A 21737-nucleotide genomic window follows, 5' to 3' on the forward strand; every position below is an offset into this window, starting at 1 on the left:
TAATTGACAAGATGACTGGATCTGTCAGCTTCAGGGGATATAGCTCAGCATACAAAGTCCTGGGTCCAATCCTTTGTACACATACACAAAAAAGGAGTTATAATTAACTCAAGAATTCTTAAATTAAGGGAAAAAGATGAATTTATCTTCAACACGCATTTATGGAGTACCTAATGTCTTTAGCAAGGGTATCAGTATACATTTAGTTCATCATCTGTTTTGCTCTGCTTTCTCTTCCAGTATTTCTATTCTTCAATTCTGTCTGCTTGATGTTACCATTACATGCTAAAAGAAAGTCAAGATCTAAGAGATTTTGGTACCATACTGTGAGGAGGAGGCAGCATATGGACCAATAAGATACCAGAATTAAACAAGGAAAATATTTGGTTTTAAAGTTGGAATTTTCCTGCCTTTGCTCGTAAACATATGCCTAACCAAATATCCTGCCTTCTTTAACTGTGGGACAGGCAAGCAGGCATGAAGAGGCTAAAGTACTTGTACACATATGCTTAGAAATGGGTTTCTCATTTTAAATGAGTATACAAGGAATTGAATGATTATTGGTATTCTTTTTTTTTTTTTTTTTTTTTTTTTGGTGGTTCTAGGGACTGAACCCAGGGCATTGTGCATGCGAGGCAAGCACTCTACCAACTGAGCAGTAACCCCAGCCCTATTATTGGGATTCTTCAAGTTAAGATATCCAGAATCCAAAGTGTCTTTGTATCCCAACCAGGCTAGATTCTTTCTTTGGTGATATTATCTTTGCTTTGCAGCTTTAGTTATATCAACTTCTACAGTTGATTTGATCAGCTACTGTTTTCTGATTTACATATGTATACCTGAACTTTTCACAATAGGTAGGTTTTTTTTTTAAAGAACTTCTGGGTCTAGGACTCTACAGTATTGAGCTTCCTTTTTTAGCAGATGGTGAAAAGGTTTGCTGAGGATTGAACCTACTGGTGCTCTACCATACATCCCTAGCCCTTTATTTTTCATTTTGAGGCAGGGTCTCACGTGCTGAGGCTGGCCTTGAACTTGAGATCCTCTTGCTTCAGCCTCCTGAGTCACTGGGATTACATGCATGGGCCACCATGCTGAGCTAAGAAATTATTGAAATAGAATTAGTGTTTGCATTTCTGCAGTTAATTTCTCTGAATAAAATATTTTAATACATTTGGCCACTTTAGACTGTTTCAGATTGGGGTAATAAAATCAATTTTCAAACGTAACCAAGTAAGATGTATAGCCTATTTATCTGTTATTTAATATACTCAAAGCAATGATGACTACATCAGTTTTATTAGAGTTTTTTTCAGCAAATCAAATAATTTTTACTTTAAATATCATTAACTATAATATTTATGTCCTGATTGTATTTTTAAATTTCTTAATAGACCTTTTGTTTATTATCATTTTGTTTATTCTTCTTTCTCCATGCCTGTTTTTTTTTAACTTCTTTTTCTTTTGCCATTAAATATTATTTCCCAGTGAATAGGAGTGTTTTTCTATTGGACTGTGATTTCAGAAATATATATGTGGATTTGGACCTATAAAAACATTGTTTCACAGTCTTTATTATAAAAATATAGGAATACAGTTATTTCATGTTAAAACCAAAACAACATAAAGTATAATGCACAGCTGGTTGCAGTGTTACACACATGTAATCCCAGTGACTTGGGAGGCTGAAGCAGGAGGATTCCAAGTTTAAGGCCAGCCTCAGCAACTTATCAAGGCCTTCAGCAACTTAATAAGACCCTGTCTTAAATAAAAAAATAAAAAGGGCTAGGGATGTGACTCAGTGGTAAAGTGCCCCTGGGTTCAATCCCTAGTACCAATAAAATAAGAAAATAAAATATTGCTACAGTAAAGAAGGTTTATATGTTGCTATGTTCACTGAAAATACTTAGGTTTTTTTTTGTTTTTTTTTTCCTTCTTCTTGGTACCAAGGATTAAATCCAGGAGTGCTTGATGGCTGGGTCACATCCCCAGCCTTTTTTAGTTTTCATTTGAAATAGCATCTTGCTAGGTTGCTGAGGCTGGCCTCAAACTTTCAATCCTTCTGCCTCAGCCTCCTGAGTCTCTGGGATTATAGGCCTGTATCAGCATGTCTAGCTCACCTAGCCTTTATCTGTTAATAAAATTTGGAAGTTTTTATATTTTTATATTTGTATATAAGGAAACAATATAAATCATGAATAAGATGAAATAGTAAATATAATGCAGTCAACAAAAATGTAAATCAGTGATATCTAGAGTATACAATTTTTCAGCTGTAAGTAATCATATATAAATTATATATAGTTATTCTTAAGGTAGGTTTGTAGATTTAAAAACAGTCATTCTGTTGTATCTATGGATTTTTGCATATAATTATGTCCTGTATAAAGACATTTTAGCCAACTGAAATAAACCACATATATCATGGTGGTCCCATAAGATTGTAGTAGAGCTGAAAAATTCCTATCACCTAGTGACATCATAATTGTCCCTGACATTGTAGTGTGATGCATTATTGACATGTTTGCTGATGCTCATGGAAACGAACCTTTTAGTTATATCACTGTTTTTAGTGGCAGTTATATAAAAATATAGCACAAACAGTTATGTACAATATATAATGTGTGATAATAAATGACTTCATTACTGGTCATTTAAGTGTTATACTATTATCATTATTTTAGCGTATATGTCCACTTATTTAAAAAACTTTACTGTGAAATAGCATGCTGTATTATTTTAGCAGCTGCCTCATCTTGTGTTTACTGCATCAATAGGCAAGGTCAGGTGACTGGTATATACCTAGATTTGTCTAACGACACTCTGAAGTTTGCAAAATGATAAAATGGCCTGCTTATGCTTTTCTGGAAACATGTCATTATTAAATGATGCATATATATACACCATAAAGAATAGATTAGATGGTATAAGCTTTTTTATTATAAAAAATGGAATATTTTATTTATGCTTAAACCTCCTTTTTCACTCACATAGTCTAACATTTTAAATTATATAATCACTGATGTCTACTCTATCAAAGTTTTGTTAAGTAGAGGGAAGATAACCACAAATCAGGAAGATAAGTATGCATAAGGGGGAAAATGAAAATATGTGTTGGGATGTAGAAAGTAGATAGAAGAAAGTATGTTGTTTTTTTTTGTTTGTTTGTTTCAGTTTTTAAAAATTTTGTGTATCGTGGAAGAAATTACTTTCATTTTTATTCCTATTAATGTTACTCATTGTATTTTTTTAAAGGGCTCAACTGGATAAGGAGTAGTAGTAATTCACATACTTTCCAAGACATTTATGAATTTTGTAAATAAATTTATCAGATTTGAAAAATGTGTCTTATTGTTTTGGCATTTACTATATGCCACTCATTTTAGCACTGGCTTATATACTGCTTTGTATTATTACTCTTCTGAGCTTTTAAACACTAGGTTTGACTTTTCACACATTAATTTCTTGAGGAAAATTTCTTTAGTAGTATGCTAAACATAGAATATGCCCTGATTTTTTTTTTTTTTTTTTTTTTTTTGCTGATTTAAATGAATACAATATATCTGTGAAAAAGTATGGGTTTTGTGCCAAGTACTAGCATTATGAAAAGCTAAAAATGGTACTTTTTTAAAAAAAGTGAATGCTTTCCTTTAGTACCGTCTTAGAGCATTGGACTGCTATGACAAAATATCTTAGATAGGTAAATTTATAAGCAACAGAAATTCATTGCTTAGAAATCTAGAGCCCAGGAAGCCTAAGGTCAAAATGCCAGCAGATTTGGGTTTGGTGTAGACACTGAGCTTTGTAGTTAAATTTTATATTAAACTAAGTGAAGAGAATACCTTCGTGTCCTTGAATGGGTTGAGTCTGGAACAAGATCCCAAAAAAATAAAACATGAAGGGGGGACAGGAATCAATTAATTTGACTACTCAAAATCAAATTTGAATTAAGCAATTCTGTTTTTAAAGGCAATAGGCCAGGTTAAGTTTTCTTTTTTTCTTGTGGGACTGGGGATTGAACCCAGGGCCTTTTGTGCACTCTACCATTGAGCTTCATCTCCAGTCCTTAGACCAAGTTAAGTTCACAGATTAAGTAAAAACATACTAGCAAGAAGAATTGTTGTCCATAATATTCAAGTAATTTCTGCAAATCAATAAAATGATAGGGAGCCTAATAGTTAAATGAACATAATAAACAATTAGGCAATTCATAGCAAAGGATACCCACATAATTAATAAGTTAATCAAGAGATACTTCTTAGTATTTATCCAAAAAAGTTTCTTCCTGTTCACATTTGGACATGTATAATGATGTCTACTGTAGCATTCTTTGTAGTAGCAAGAAGTTGGAATCAATCTAGATGGGTTCACCAATAGGAGAATGGACGCATCCTCTGTAACATTAGAATAATCATAGCAGTACTTACCTAGATGTACCTGACAGTTACATGGAAATGTCTTAAAATCAGAGCATAGTTTTAAACTATTCAGATAAGTTAAGTGTACTTTTCAAAGGACATCACATTTTTAAGCATAAGAGTATATCCAAGTCAAATGCCAAATTAATGAAATTCCCATTGTTTGTGTAGCTGCCTATGAGTAGTTCGGAAGAGGTTATTGAGAATGACATTGGGCATCAAGGATAAAGAATAGGGCTGGGGATATAGCTCAATTGGTAGAGTGCTTGCCTTGCATGCACAAGGCCCTGGGTTTAATCTCTAGCACCACACACACACACACACACACACACACATACACACAAAGGATAAAGAAAAGAAAAATAGGAAATTTGGTGACCACTTCACAATAGTCTCGATTTTAATATGTTCTTTAATTTTTTTAAAATTTACTTTTCTTGCCATAGACATTGCACCTATAGAAAAGCCTATCCTTTTATATAAACAATGAGGGTTTGTTTTTTTTTAACATTTACTATGCCAGTAAAATTTCTTGTTGAAAATCAGAAATAACACAAAAGAGGGAGTTTTACTTAATCTCTCCAAACTACCACAACATCTCATAGAAGGAGGATATGATAAGCTAAAACATGTTCATATCAAACCTTGGAACCTGCAAATGTTATTTTATTTAGGAAAAAAAGGTATTTGCTGATGTGATTAATTTAAGGATCACAGACTTAGTCGTAGATTGCTTGCCTAGCGTGTGCAAGGCCCTGGGGAAAGCTCCAGTATCACCCCCCACCCCCAAAAAAACAAAGAAAGAGAAAGAAAAAGTTAAGGATCTTGAGATAAAGAGATAATCTTGGATTACTTTGGTAGATCCTAAGTCCAATTTCAAATGTGATTAAACTGATAATTGGCTACAAAGTATTCCAAAGAATGCCAGTTATCAGTGGAAGCTTAGAACTGTAAAAGATTCTTCCCTAGAGTCTCTGTAGGACATAACAGTTATGTTGATTTAGATCTTCTGACCTCCAGAACTGTTCATGTCCACTGTGTTAGTTCACAACATTGTGGTAATTTTTAAGGAAACGTAAAGAAGGATGTACAGAAAAAAAAAAAAAAAGAAGGATGTACAGTTGCTTACTTGTGGTATTAAGGCTTCTTATGGAGAGACATTGATACATATTTTGGAAAATTGTCCCTCATAGTGTAGTGGCCCTCTTCTTTCCCCCTTTTATTAAGACGAAAACCTCTGTAGCAACTTCTTGGCTCATTAACTGCAATGAAGCATGGAGGTGGTATTTATTCACCCTATAGATTTCAAAAGTCTGTCTCTGCTGGAAGAGAGGAATATTGATTGGAAATACTGCATACTATGGAACTTGGCTTCGGGCTGGGTTGTTTGGTAATGGAGATTGAACCCAGGACCTTGATTATGCTAAGCACTGTACTACTGAATTATACCCCCAGCCCCAGTTTCCTGTGGCTGGGGGTATAATTAAAATCTAAATTAATAATTTTAGTTTTCATATTCTCTTATCAGTGTACTAATAGATTATATTTACTAAGTAAAAAATTTCCCAGTGTGGAATATTTTTAAAGATTTGTAGTTTTATTATTAACAATGTAATACCAACTTCATAATAAAAGAGATTTTATAATTGAAACATTTATTATATTTAAGTATTTTTTAAAATTTTGGTAAGGGAATATGGATTTGAATAGTTGGAACCTTTACAGCAGATAGTTTTCTTTACAATTAAGTAAGGGGAGAAGAATCATATTTTTTTCCCCCTTTTAGTGCTGGGGATTGAACCCAGGGGTGTTCTACCACTTAGCTACATCCCCAGACCTTTTTATTTATTTATTTATTTATTTGAGACAGGATCTTGCCAAATTGCTGAGGCTGGCCTTGAACTTGCTATCTTTTGCTGCCTCAGTCTCTGGGATTACTGGTGAACACCAGTAGTTTCTTCTTAAATGGGCTAGTTCATAGAAAACCATATTAATGATAGCTTTTAGATGCCTGAACTGAGATTCTTATACTTAAATGTTGTAGTCTTGGAATAAATTAGAACTTAAAGAGTGCTGTACAGATCAGCTTGATCTGTTCTTCAAGTTTTCCTGTATATGGATAAGAAAAACTGAGAACCAGAGAGGATTAAATTATCTGATCCTAGAGCTAGTTAGCTATAAGCTTTGTCAAAATTTTTCTTTTGGACCAGTGCTTTACACACTGACTTAATTTGGTTGTCTTTGAGCAGTTCTTTAAACTGTTTTAGCATAAATACCACTAGTGTTGTGCTTTGGGTATCTGGCAGTTATCTGTAGGAGACATTGAAGACAAGTGCATTATTAGGATTGTTGACTGTACAAGTAACATTAGAGTTTATTGTATCATACAGCAATCTGGAGGTTAGACAATTCTGAGATTTCTTAATTCAGAGCAAAATGATATAGTATGGATTCCATTCAATTTTCCCCCTTCTATTTCATCTTCTTCCCTTCCTCTTTCCTATCTTCTTTGCTATCATCATATATTTTGGTTAGCATCATTTCCTTATGTTGTCACTTTCAGAGACAGAAAAAGTCCTCCCTCAACACATACACTTCTTTTTTTTTTTTTTTTTGTTACTGTGGGTTGAAACCAGGAGTGCTTAACCACTGAGCCACATTCCCAACCCTTTTTATGTTTTATTTTGAGACAGGGTCTTGCTAAGTTGCTGAGACTGGCTTTGAACTCAGGATCCTCCTGTCTCAGCCTCTGTGCCTAGCTGGGGAGTGCTTTATAGTCGTTTTCTTTAAACTCTAGTTGAATAACCCCTAGAAGAATTTTTTTTAAGTCTGTGCCCTCTACGTATTTTTAAATTGACATTTAAGTTTATCATAAATTTAAATAGTTGCAAAGAATGTCATTTCAAATATTGACGTATTTAAATAAAACTGTTACATCAATTTTTAAATGTATCCAACACACTATAAATGCCATAGGATTTAAAATATCATCCTCTTAAAAAAGACATGAATGAACCCTTCACAAATCATTATAATTTCACATTGCTTCTTTTTCTCTTTGAATTTGAAATTTATTTTCCTTCTTGCACAAAATTTAACCTAATGTATTTTTATGCTTAAAAACTTTCTGTTAATCATTTATTAAAATTAAATTAAAAATTTTTCTGAGCTAGCTGGATTGATTTATTATAATTGTTATGGTTGAAAACAGCATTAACGTGTTACAAATTCAACAGATTATTTTTAAGAAGAAAGAGCTAAATGTTATTGGGAATGCAATTTTGGAACAAGATGTAGCAGAACATATGTTTGGGTCTCTAATTAGAGGAAATTTTCCTAAGTCTGGTATTTTGAATTACTCTTTGATTTGGCCCTTTAGAGGTTTTGCACATCAGAGCAGTGTGCTATCATGAGACTCAGGTGAGCTCTGATGGCAGGATGCTTTACTCTGACCAAGATGGAAAGAGGATCATAGAGAGAGGAGAAGTGGGAAAGAAAACTAGCTAAATATTCCACTGTAACATAATGTCAGGCAGATCTGTTCGTAATCAAGTATCTCAAAATGGATACCAATAGAACTCACTGCGTCTACATACACTGTGGTAACTCTTTATCTACCCTTAAGGCTCACTTTGAAGATTGCTACCTTAATGGATAATTTATAGTTATTATGTTAATTGAATTATCACAAATATGGTTAAATGGACAAGATGATTGTAGTGAACATGTGTTGTTTTTTTTCCTCTCTCTTCATTTTCCATTCCAGGTGGTTCTGGCAGGACTTTGAATCACATTGCATCATCTCCTACAGGGAATCTGATTAACATTAATCTTTTTTTTTTTTTTTTTTTTTTTAATTATTTTATTGTTGGTTGTTCAAAACATTACATAGTTCTTATTATACCATATTTCACAGATTGATTCAAGTGGGTTATGAACTCCCATTTTTACCCCGTATACAGATTGCTGTGTCACATCAGTTACATTTCCATTGATTTACAAATTGCCTTTCTAGTGACTGATGTATTCTGCTGTCTATCCCATTCTCCACTGTCCCCTCACCCCTCCCCTCCCCTCCCCTCCCCTACTCTCTCTCCATCCCCTCTACTATAAATCGTTTCTTCCACTTATATAATTTTTCTCCTACTCCTCCTTTCCTCTTATATGTAATTGTGTATAACCCTGAGGCTCACCTTCCAGTTCCATGCAATTTCCCTTAACTCTCACTTTTCCTCCCGCCTATCATCCCTGTTTAATGTTATTCTTCTTCTCCAGCTCTTCGTCTCTACCCTGTCCTTGGTTACTCCCCTTATATCAAAGAAGACATTTGAATTACTTAATCTTATTAATTATATGAATTACTTAATCTTATTAATTATATTTCCTTGGATATAGTAATTTGTCTAGTAATAGATAATAAAAAACATGCAGATCAATGAAAGTCTTTCTCTGGATTTGGTATATAAACACTGGGGAAGAATATTTTACTTTTTTTGAGGAGCTCATGTAGGAATATGTGAATCTCTAGCTTGTAACTATCAGTTGAGAATGCCTGCCTGCAGAATGAAGACAAGCAGAGCAAAGGAAACAGGCAGGGAGGCTAAACTCAGGGGCTTTGTGGGACACAGAATTCAGTCCTTGACGCCTTGGTTCTTGAAGACTTTGTAGCTCTTCTTTTGAATCTGTGAGCTACATGAGCCACTCAGTTAACCTTTGTTTTGCTTAGAGTTGAAATTTTATGGCTACTGAAACAATTTTATTAATTACTGAATAAATTCAAAGCATTATGAAATGTATTTTTCAAAATGAGTAATTTTTGAAAATTTATCTCTTCTAGATTGTTGGACCTTCAGATGGAAGTAGTTACATTATAGATTATTATGGAACCAGACTTACAAGACTTAGTATTACTAATGAAACATTTAGAAAAACACAGTTATATCCATAAATATTTAAAGAGAAACAGTAAGTGATATGCATATCTAATCTTCATTATAGTATATTATTAATATAAATTTGTGAGAATTGTAGAGCCATAGGAAATTTCAAGAGATGATCTAGTGTTGTAAACCTCTCATTTTGCTTCTTAGAAAACTACATATGTCTGAATGTCTCTAATCCTTTGAAAAGTATTTTTATATATGTTCATTGCCCTACAGTTTCTAGTTCAAATTCTTTGTAGTGAATGTGGCAAAAGGGAAAAATTCATGAGGAAATAAAATTAAACCAAGGAAACACTCATTATATGATGTTATAATGAAAATATGTGCTGTGGCTAGTTCAATGTGGCAGATGTTTTCTGCTGTCCATCTGAGGGTCAATATGATCTTTTTTTAAAAAAAAATTTTTTAGATGTTGCTGAACCTTTATTTTTTTCATTTATTTATATGTGGTGCTGAAAACCCAGTACCTCACACGTACGAGGCAAACACTCTACCACTGAGCCACAATCCCAACCCTCAATATGATCTTTAACCTATTTTTTTTCTTTTTCTTCCCTAAACTTGAAAGTTGATATAATCCAAACCCTCAACTACCTGAAAGCACTTATTCTAACTCAATGTTTGAACTTGCCTGTGAGAATTATTAATTAACTTAAGGTTTAAGTAGCTATTAGACCTTTATAAGTGAGAGATACTGTTAGTCCTAGGGATTCAACTCTTTTTTGTTCTTTAGGACTCTTCTACTACAAAGTTTTTATTTCAGTTGCCTTGCATCAGTTTATTCTAATAAATAGTTTTCCAACAATGCAAGATTTTTTTCAGCAAGATTTTGGTAGAATGTCAGGAAAAATTTCCTGGTAGAATCATTCTCTATAATGAAGAAGTTTTATATAACAGATAGGATACAGGGAATTTGTTATGTAATAGTTGACTCTCTAATAGGTGCTTTTAGAGAGACAGGTAAACCAAAAGAAAAGCAGGTTAGATGTCTTATCCATCATCATAGCACTAGAGTTCTCAGTGGTCTTTTATCTCAGAGAATGCTCTGGAGGCCAGGAAGGAAACAGACATTTGTATTTTATGTCATAATGTATAAATCAGATATGAAGTATAATTTTGAATGTTAGGTAGATTTTTTTCTTGTAGTGAGATTATGGAATATTTTTTTATTGCCATCTGATTGAATAGTGATGGGCTTTGCAAAATTTGAGACATTTACTCAACTGCCCAAAAAAGGTTTTCCAATTCTGAGAGATGCATCTGCTGCTGCTTATCAGAAAGAAAACCTAAGGAAGTTGAGACATAGCTAGTGAAGAACAGAATCTAGACTCTAGGCCTTCTGTAATATGCTGTAACATGGTGGTTTTTTACCTCCCACTCTACCCACTCCCCACCAGCCATATCATTTTGTATTGGGCATCTTCATACTTTATGGGAAGGGTTATGTATTTTCATGTGCCTTATTCATACCATAAATTGTGTCTCTTTCAAAAGTATATAGATGGTGTTTAAACTATAATATGTAAAAAGTAAGCAAATGCAATTTAAAATGTAATTCCATTTTCAGAAGCCTATTATATAAACATTTAATTGGGATTCGAGAATCAGATTTGAAATATAAAACTTGAAGAGCCCATTAAGAAGGCAGATACCTACATTGTCAGTCTTGTGATCTCTTTATGGTATATAAAATTGCTCCAAGAGTAAGAAAAAATATCTTGAGTAAATGAAGCATTAAAATGTATATCCGAGACTGGAGACCACGAAGGAGAGAGAAAGAAACAAACTATAATATACTCTTTAAAATATTGTGTTTTAATATATTTCTTTTTTTTCTGTTTTAGGATTTGAGCCTCCTTGAATTTAATAAAGAACTTCCAGTTTTTCCTTTTTCCTTCTAAACAATACCACTTTGTGGGTTCTATATGATTTTGTTTGTGTGGTATGTGTGTGTGGTCATTTTTGATTTGTTCATTTAGTTAAAAGTATATTATTCTTAGATTTATTTAATAAGATTTTCTTTAAAAGCTGTATAATAGGCTTTCTGAGGCTACTGTCTCTATGAGATGGGTAGCTTATTACTCTGATATTCTTTAATGTCTTTTACAAAGGCAAGTTGCCATTTATCTTTTTGCTTGTGAAAAATAAAAGTATAATTTATTCACATTTTTTTGTGCTTTATTATTAAGAAAATCAATATGTAGCTGTCAACTGCATTTTGATCCTTCTAAGCAATTAATCTGATGTGAACAAATATCATTTATAGTGCTCAGGGCTGTAGTCTCCTGTGTGACAGCCCACCTGTGATTCTGCAGCTTTTAGCTGTCTTTGTCTTGGTATCATTGGAGCTAATGATCATTAAGAAGTCTGTGAAACCTTGAAGCAGCCTGGATACTTCCATCCTCTGAAGTGTAAACTTTTCCCTTTTTTGCTTGAGGAGTGATGCGCTAGCTGTGGAAGACTAGATGTTGACTCCTCCAGCTCACTGTAGTTACATTTGAAGGTGGATGGACAAGGTGGGAACACTAAACAGGTGACTGATGGCTTCCATCTGTGAGCACTGCTAGGCAGATGCTAGCATAGGAGCCTCAAGTGATGTGCCAGGGTCTGAAGGAAGCAGCACCTGTATGTTCTCTTTCTGTGTGCAGAGGGCTTTAAGAAGATGAAAATGCATGGAATGCTGTGTGCCCATAATACTACTCCACTCTTTCCTTAGTAGCAGATAATATCAATTTCAAAATTACTAGGTCCAGCTTCTTAAAAGTTAAAACCATAATTTCCCTTAAAAAGTGTACAGTATGGTATAGTTAGCTTTGTAACATATTAGCCATTCAGTAATGGCTTCTCCAGTTGGCGGGAGATTATTAAATATTGTTATATGAAGTAAATTTCAGTTGACTTCTACCATGCACCAGGAGCACTTCTTTGATTCATTCATTAAATACTAAATGTCTGCAAGGTGGAAGGCACTGTTCTAAGTGGGGATGAACTAGACACAAAACTCCCTATTTGTATTTTATTTTGTAAAGGGGCACTTTAAAAGGCAGTGAACTAGACACAAAAATCCCTAGCTTTGGGAGTTCGTGGTCTCTTGTGATCCACTTTTCACAGTGACAGTGTTTTTGCACAGAGTTAAGCCCATGTTCTAGTCCTCCCTGGTTATTTTAGATTGCACGTAATTCTTTGAGGTTTCCTTCAGGAGTATAAAAGCCCAGATTTTAAAAGCTTCATCTCTTTAGTCACATATGTTCAATTAAATAAGAAATCTCTGATTCTCCATTGTTGTTAAAGTTGTTAACTTAGCATATCCTTCTCAAAGTGTCTATTCATATAAGCTGTACTCCAGATGAGTTGTTGATAAAATCTAGAAAAAAAGTTCCTTCAAAATACATTGTATGGCCGAGACGGGAGGATTGTGAGTTCAGAGCCAGCCTCAGCAACTGTGAGGTGCTTGCTAGCAACTCAGTGAGACCATATCTCTAAATTAAATACAAAATAGGGCTAGGGATGTGGCCCAGTGGTCGAGTGCCCCTGAATTCAATCCCTGGTATCCCCCCAAAAAAACCCAGAAAACAAAAACAACTACAAAACATTATACCTTTAGACTTTCACCAGAGTTTCCTAAGTTTACATGACAAGATCACTTCCAGTTTGTCTAATTCTCTGATGCTTGATATAGGCAATGATATAATAAACATATAAGTCCCCATGAATGCGTGTGTGTGAGTGTCTGTGTATACATTTTTTTTGATACTGGAGTGCTCCCCCGTCATCCCCCAGGGGTACTTTACAACTGTACTTCATCCCCAGCCCTTTTAAAAAATTTTGAGTCAGAGTCTCACTGAGTTGTTGAGACTGGCCTTGGTCTTGCAATCCTCCTGCCTCAGCCTTATGTGTTTGGGTGTTACAGACATGCACCACTGGGCCAGGTATTGCATTTAAATTCCATATAAGTTTTTCATTTTTTTCCCCTTTCATGAGCATTGTTTCATTAGTGCAACTGAATCTGAATTCTATGTTAAGGCCTTTCTGTCAGATGTTTTTTGATAACCCTGCTTTTTGAGAATTATGAGATAGATTAGCTCAGTCATTAAATAGGCTGCTCCCAAACTGTCTAAGATGAATGGAGTTGATTCTTTCAGTCTTACAGGAACATTTAATGCCCAGTAGCAGTAATTTATAAATGGTACTACTGCAACCTGAAAGGACTGATAGAATTTCCAGAAGTACCTCTTTACCCAGGTAGATTTCTTATCTATGCTTAATCCATTTTCTGCTTCTATAACAGAGTTACTTGAGACTGGATAATTTGTAAAGAACAGAGGTAGATTTTTTTTTTTTTTAATAGTTAACAGTAGGAAATTCAATAGCTTGTTGCCCACATCTCCTGCCTCATCCTCCTGAGTTGCTGGGATTACAGGTGTGTGCCACCATGCCTAGCTGGTGAGGAGGGCCTTCTTGCTGCATGATGACATGGCAAGGAGAATAAGAATGTGAGCTCAGGATGGGCACAGTGGCGCATGCCAGTAACTATTCCCCACGCCCCCCCCCATGGTGAATTGGTATCCACATATCAGAAAACATTCAGCCTTGGGTTTTGGGGGATTGGTTTATTTTGCTTAGCATGGTATTCTCCAGTTCCATTCATTTAATGGCAAATGCCATAATTTCATTCTTTTGTAAAGTTGAGTAATATTCCATATATATGAGTGTGTATATATACATACCACAATTTCTTTATCCATTAATCTGTTGAAGGGCACCTAGGTTGGTTCCAAAGTTTAGCTATTTTGAATTGAGCTACTATAAACATTGATGTGGTCATGTCACTGTTATATGTTGATTTTAAGTCCTTTGGGTATAAAATGAGGTGTGGGATAGCTGAGTCAAATGGTGGTTCCATTCCAAGTTTTCTGGGGAATCTCCATACTGCTTTCCATAATGTTTGCATCAATTTGCATTCCCACCAGCAATGTATGAGTGTACCTTTTCCCCTTCACCAACATTATTGTTGCATGGATTCTTGATAATTGCCATTATGACTGCAGTAAGATGAAATCTTAAAGAGTAGTTTTGATTTGCATTTCTCTAATTGCTAGAGATGTTGAACATTTTTTCATATTTTTGTTGATTGATTGTATTCTGTGAAGTATCTGTTCAGTTTCTTAGCCCATTTATTGATTGGGTTATTATTATTATTATTTTTGGTGTTAAGTTTTTTGAGTTCTTTATATATCCTTGAGATTAATGCTTTATCTGAGATATATATGTAAAGATTTTCTCCCAGTCTGTAGGCTCTCTCTTCACATGATTGTTTTCTTTTGCTAAGAAGAAGCTTTGTAGTTTGAATCCATCCCATTTATTGATAATCCTGTCATTGGAACGCCACCCTCATGATCTCATGTTACCCTACTTGAACCCCAGAGGCCCCTCGTTTAAATACTATCACTATAGGGATTTGAGGATTACATTTCCAATACAGATATTAAAAAGTCTTTTTGTGTACAGCCAAGTTTTGTTCATGGGGCCATTAAGACTATAAGAAATACTAATTCGGGGAATGTTTTATTTCACAAAACAGTTTTATGTCGTTTTCACTTACTTTAACCTAGATACATAAGGCTAAGTTAAATAGTATAATATTGATAGGTATCTAAGAAGCTAAAATAGATCTAAGAGCAAGAAGCTGGCAAGGAACAAAATTGGTTTTGAAAAAGAACAAGTCTAAGATGTTGGCTCCTCTTCTCTTTCAAACATGTAGGTTTTCCCCAGGGTGCTGGCTGCTTTCCTTTTCCCTTCTCTCCCTAAATCAGCATCTCTTGTGCGTTTTTTCCTCTTTACAAAATTGATACAAGCTTGATTCAGAATGTTGGGAAAACACCAAAAAGTGCAAAGAAAATAAAGCATCTTCCACAGTTCACAGATAAAAGTATTTTTATGTATGTCCTAAAGGCAATTTTTCATGCATATTAAGTATATTTTCTTCATAAAAATTATATATTATGTGTACTATTTTGTAGCCTGTTTCTTCACATTGTAAAGATTTTTCTATTTCAATAAATAACTCTTTGCAAAATTCTTTTTAATGACTACAATGTTTTCCATGTCTATGTCAATTTATTTATGCAATCCCTTATTGTTTGGAATTTGTTATTCCAGCAAGCAATCAACTTTTCTGATTTTTTTCCCCCTCTAGATTTGTCATTCATAGTCAAAGAGTAATCATATAGTAGGTTTTTAAAAAATACATATGTGCATTGTCAGTTAGCTAGGGTAACAGAAAAGGAATGAAGTTAAATAGCCCAAACTCAAGTTCCTGAGTCAATCCCTTGCTCTGTAATGATGCCACTACTTATTAGTGCTGATTGCTATTCCTTACATTCTAGGGACCGCAGGAAAAAAGCAAGACTTTGAGACCAGAACAGGGCTGAAGAAATGGTGTTATGAATATTGGAGGACAGGAGTGAATCTGTTTGGCAATGTTGACTTATCAAATTGTCCTCCAGAAAGCTTTGAGTCAAGGGAGTAGGAGAATTTTGAGGAATAAGAAGCTTATTCATTATTCCCTTCAGCAGAGAGGGAAAGGGAGGTTGGGTAAATTTGGAAAATGGGGGAAATTACCAATTAAATATGAAGAATAGTTTCAGTTAAGTCCCCCTCGCCCCAAATTGAACTTAAGTCCTTAAGTGCCTGCAGCCCAAGATTCTAAAAAATATATTGTTTAATATTTTTGGTAAAAATGTAATTATATGCCTAAACTGAGCTTTTTTGCTTAACAGATAATTTTGCTGTTTTTAAAAAATCTTATTCAAATTTCTCAACTTTATCATATCATATGCTAAAATATTTTATGAATATCCAAATGAAACTAAGAGCAGTAATTTTTGCCAAAAACCCAAAGATTTTTCTGCTGCTTCACCTGACATTTGCAACACTTTCTGGACCAAAACTGGCCAAATTAGCTTTGGGGATTATGTTTGCATGACAAGAGGATTAGAAGTGGGCAGGACCATATTGTTAGGCTCTGCTTAGTCTTGCCAAGGTAGATCAAAGCTAGAGCTATCTGCAGGTGATGGGATTGCAGATTGTTCTTTTTAGTTTATCTTTAATTTTCTAATGTTAAAGACTCCTCATTTACATGCATTTATTTGATACAATAAATAATAATGAATAAACTAGAACAAGGAATACTAAACAGTCTTAGGCTAGTCTCATTTCCTCCTCGCCCTGATTTTTGCCTTGATCCTGTAGATGAGATAAAAATTTGGCATCTAAGCAGAATGGGAATAGCCCAAGCTTGAGATAAAACAGACCTGAGTTTGCATCTTGTCTCTTTCACTAATTTGTTTCGTGACTGAGCACATCATCGTTCTGAATTCTTGTTTTCATATAGGTAGGGTTAATGACATCAGTCAGGTAACATTGAGAGATTAAATGTCATACATAATAGTTGTCATTTGTTGAGCACATTTTCAAGGGATGGAATGATAACATCAGATGCTGGTGAGGTCCATTCAGAATGTGCAAGAGATTCCATACATCTGCTGTAGTGTGGTTATGCTTTGAATATCAGAAGGCTGCAAAGTACCTTTTACAGAAGGAAGGTAAAGAGCCTTCTTTGAACATTGTTTTCCTTATCTCTCTTTTCTTATCTCCTTGTCCTTATCTGCAGCTACTTGGTGTAATAAGGGCCCCAAATGTCTCTTTTTCTCAAGAATTTGTTTTATCAGCACCTTCACTCTTTTAATACTCTGTTTAGGTAAAGGAAAGCTGAAATGTTGCAGAGCTTGTTGCTGCTTTTTAATCTGAAGTTCTCCAGAGATATTTATCTAATAAATTTAGAAATGTTGCTGTGAGGCAGCTGATCAGTCTACTTTCAGCTTAAATTATGGCTAATTGCAAGCAATCACTATGCATACAACACAGTGTTGCTTTTAACCTGTCAGTGTTATCAGAATATGCCAAGCATGTGGAGATTAAAACTTGAAAAGTGATTAAGGCTAGAGCTATTTGAACTGCATTCACCAAGGAAAGAACATTTTACCAGAACCCTTTAAAAAGTGTGTTTTATGTTTAAGAGGGTATGATTAAGAAGGCTCAAGTTCCTACCTTTTATTTTCAGAAAAACCCAAGATTTGACTAAGTATATAAATGGATTATGAACTTCATTTATTACTGCAACATAGAAACCTTAGAAAGAATGGCGCACCTCTTCTTTCTGATCTGTGATTGAGGCAAATGGTTGGAGTAAATGGTCTGAGACATGACACAAATTTATTTCTATGAAGATATTCTTTAAAGTGGCTTAAAAAGAAATGAATTGTTAATTCTCAACTACTTACTAATCTACAGTGCAACTCTTCTATTATTGCCCGCCTATATTCTCCACACACCAGCTAACCAGCTAACGTGATAAAACTGAGAACATTGTCATTCTTCTGCCAATTCTCCAGTGGCTTCCTGTCATGCTCCAAACATGCCAAATTGGTTCCTCCCTCAAGATTTTTATACTTGCTCTTTCCTTTGCCTAGAGTAGTCTTTCCCAGGGTTTTGGCAATTTGTTTCCTCAGTCATTCAGGTTACTGCCTAAGTATTATTCCTGATTATTCTTTGTAATATACTGCCCCAGTCCTCCACTTTCTGAATCCCTACTGCTTTATTTCTCTCCACAGTGCTTCTTGCTCCCTGAAATGTGTGTTTATTTTCTCTTTGTCTCCTTTACTAGAATAAGCTTGATGAGGGTAGGGACTTTGAATTATCTTTGCTTAGAACAGTTCCTTGAACACACTTGTTCAAAAACATTTTTTTTTTTTTATTGGATGGGAACACTGAAATGGGTTAATAGGAATATAAATTGATTTGAGATTAAACAACCTGCCTTGGATAATTTAGTTTAGGAATTTGGCATCCAAACATGAATCCAACCCTAATTCTTATTTATAGGGAGTGGGTGAGGAAATGAACCTTTGGTGATCCATTCAAATCCTTAATGCTCCCAGTGCTTAGGACAGTGCCTGGTACAGGCTAAGAATTGTATAAAAATTGAATTTTTACCTTGTATGAAAAAAAAGACCAAGTAGATTATTAGAAACGGTATGGATAGAATTATTGGATCACCTGTTACTTGTCACATTCTTTCTTGACCTGAAAGAAAGGTTTTAATTTATCTCATTAAATTCACACAATCACTTTGTGAGATATTTTGTTTCCTTACAGTGATCAAGGATATTTATGCTACAGATGAATTGCTAGTCCTTCAGGTGTTAACAGAAAGCTTTAGTTAAATATGGTGCTCCTCTGCAGGACTTAGGCTAGTTACTGATTTTATTTTTCAGTAACAACCCATCTAATCATCCAAGTATATCAATGTCTGTAGAAGGGTAATGCTTATATTCAGGGATTTTAAGATCAAAATCACCTGCCAGTTATAATAAGAAAGCCCTTTAAACCTTAGTTCTTTATTCTTAAAGTAGACATTTTAATATCTTGCTCATACAGTTTTTGTAGGGTTAGGTAATGTAATATACTTTACAGTGTGTGTAGCACATAGTGTGTATTTAATAAATGATAAATAATTAAGAGTTTTACATTTCTTATATAGTAGTTTGAACACTCCTATGAGGTCATTATTCCATTTTATGTTTCCCTGTTTTATACATAATGAAATTTAGGGTTTGAGATATCAAATAGCTAAGATTTTGCACCTAACAAGTGATTTGTTCAAAACTTGAAATCAGGTCAGACATTCTTAAGTCCATTCTCCTAGATATTACACTGTTACCTTTCTATTAAGTCCTCTCTGGGTGGACAACTGGCATTTATCTCCATTTTTTATAACTTCCCTACTGGAGTTTTATCAAAAAGGAAAGAGAAATTACAAAGCCTTAATGGCTAAAAAATTATATTGAAGTATATCTAAAATGCCCAAATCTTAAGTAAAAGGCTTGACAAACTTTCGTGGTTTTTGGTTTTGCTTTTTTTTTTTTTTTTTACTAAGAATTGAACCTAGGGATGCTTTACCATTGAGCCATATACCCCCAATCCTTTTTTTATTTTAATTTTTTATTTTGAGACAGGGTCTTGCAAAGTTGCTGAGATTCTCTCTAAGTTGCTAGGGCTGGGCTCGGACTTCTAATCTCCTGCCTTGGCCTCCCAGGTTGCTAGGATTTCAGGTGTGTGCCAACATGCCCAGGTAAAGCTTGATGACTTTTTGTATGACAATACACCAATTTTATCATCACCTAGTTTAAGTTAAGGACAATTGGGGCACTCCAGAAGATTCCCTGTACTCTTTTCCTGCAGTACACATCCCCCATAGATAATTACTCTTCAGTGATTCTGTCACCATAGATTGGTTTTGCCAATATGAATTCCATATGAATGGAATCAGGTGGTTTGCTCCATTTTGTGTTTGGCTTCTTTGGTGCATCATTATTATGGTGTAGTATTCCACTGTATGAATATGCCAAACATATTTACCCATTCTACTATTGTCAGACACTTAATTTGTGTCTATTTGGGGGCTCCTATGGACCACTTTGTATATATGTTTTGTTAGACATAACAGACTTTTTTTTGCGTATATATATATAGTGTATATGCAGAAGTGGAATTTTTTGATCATACTGTAGGCACATGTTTAGCTTTAGTAGACAATATTTAACAGTTTTACAAAGTGGTTATAATACTTGACGGTCCCATCAGCCAAATGTGAGGATTCCTTTTGTGTGTGTGTAGGGTGCTAGGGTTGGAATTCAAGATCTATACCCTCAGCCCAAAATGTTAGAATTCTAATTGTTCTACATCCTCACCAACACTTATTTTTGTGTCTTTTTAAATTAGCTGGATTCCAATTTTTTATTTTCTGGGGATGGAACCAGATCTTATGCATGCCAGGCTAGTGCTGTATTGCTGAGCTACACCTTTAGCATCTGATACATTAGGGCTTAAATCTGCCATTTTATTACTTGTTTTTTCCCTCATCTGTTTCCCATTCTTCTCCTTTTTGTCTTCTGGGTATTACTTAAACATTTTTCATTATACTAATTTTCTTTAATTTATAATGTTTTTGAACATTTCGCCCTGCATAATTTTTTATTTTGTAGTTACTCTAAACATTCCAGCATAAATGCTTACTGTGCTACTACTTTGAGTAAAGGTTGAAAGCTTGCTTCTCTTCAGCTCTCTTTAGATCTCTTGATCCTCCCCACTTTGAAAATATGCTTGTCTGAAGTATTTCCTCTACATACAGAGAGTTATTCTTTAACTCCTTAAGTTCCCAGTCTTATTTTGTTATTCTTTTTGTTTGCTTTGCTTTTCGGCTTGAAATTTGACTTTAGTCATTCTTTAAGGGTGAGTTTCCTGGCAGCAGATCCTATGTTTTCCTTCATCTGAGAATATCTTCATTTTTATTTCCCTTGCTTTTCTGAAGGTTAGTGTCACCACACGAATGGGAAGATCTTTTCTATCACCACTTGAAGAGTATTTTGCTATTTCTTTCCATCTTGGTTTGAGATAAACTTTCATCTTCATATAAATGGGTGTTCAGAACTCTATAGGCAAAAGGTCCCATCCCTCCACCCCCTTTTTTCCCTAGTGCTGAGATGTTAGGCATGCTAGGCAAATATCCCTCTGACGACTTTTTAAGATTTTTTTTTAATATTTAGTTTTCAGAAGCTTGATTATGATTTATCTTGGTCAGAGAAGGAGATGTGACTATAGAAACAGAGGTCAGAATGATGTGATTACTGATTTGATGATGGAAGGGGACCATGAGCCAAGGAATGCAGACAGCCTCTAGAAGGAGCCTGGAAAGTATGGAAATAGATTCTTTTCTGAGCTTCTGGGATACAGCCCTGCTCCCACTTCCATTTTTGCTCATTGAGACTCATTTTGAACTTCTGTGCCTCCAGAACCAGAGATAATCAATCTGTATTATTTTAAGACACTAAATTTTTGGTAATTTGGCTTTGCAGCAACAGGAAACAAATATAAGGCTTAAAACCTCATTTCACATGTGTCTCCCTCTCTGGGCAAGGGAGTCATATTTCCTGGGTTCATATTCAACTCTCTGCCACTTACTGTGCTGTATGACCTTAGGCCAGGTGCTTCATTTCTCTTTGTCTCAATTTCCCCATCTATAAATTAAACATGAAATACTAATACAAAACAACCTACTAAAACATTTCGACTTATATATCTTAGGACTGATATGCAACATTTAAAAAATTGTTCTTTTTTAAAAAATAATAAGCTTTTTTAAAAGGTGGTTTTTGATTCACAACAAAATTGAGCAGTAAGTACTGAGATTTCATATATAGCTTCCCCTATTATCAACATCTCCCACCACATGGATGCATTTATTCCAATTGATGAA

At 34.5% G+C, this 21737-nt stretch overlaps 1 protein-coding gene across 19 annotated transcripts in view; it reads left to right on the top strand.

Annotated features, from left to right (window-relative positions):
- TM2D1 (TM2 domain containing 1) overlaps positions 1–21737 on the top strand; it is a 246562-nt gene that overhangs the window by 24217 nt on the left and 200608 nt on the right. For 2 of the 19 annotated variants that reach the window (XM_081306360.1, XM_081306369.1), the window contains one exon: positions 11206–12927. The exons of 5 other annotated variants lie outside the window; for them this stretch is intronic. Coding sequence is in view for 7 of the 14 variants with exons in the window: in XM_081306369.1 (XP_081162495.1) it covers positions 11206–11262 (57 nt within the window). In the remaining 7 variants the exon portion in view is untranslated. 12 more of the 19 variants (XM_081306371.1, XM_081306363.1, XR_014023538.1 and 9 more) reach the window with 11 other exon arrangements.

Source organism: Spermophilus citellus, assembly GCF_964194105.1.
Source record: "Spermophilus citellus genome assembly, chromosome: 9".
In the NCBI taxonomy this organism is placed as follows: Eukaryota; Metazoa; Chordata; class Mammalia; order Rodentia; family Sciuridae; genus Spermophilus; species Spermophilus citellus.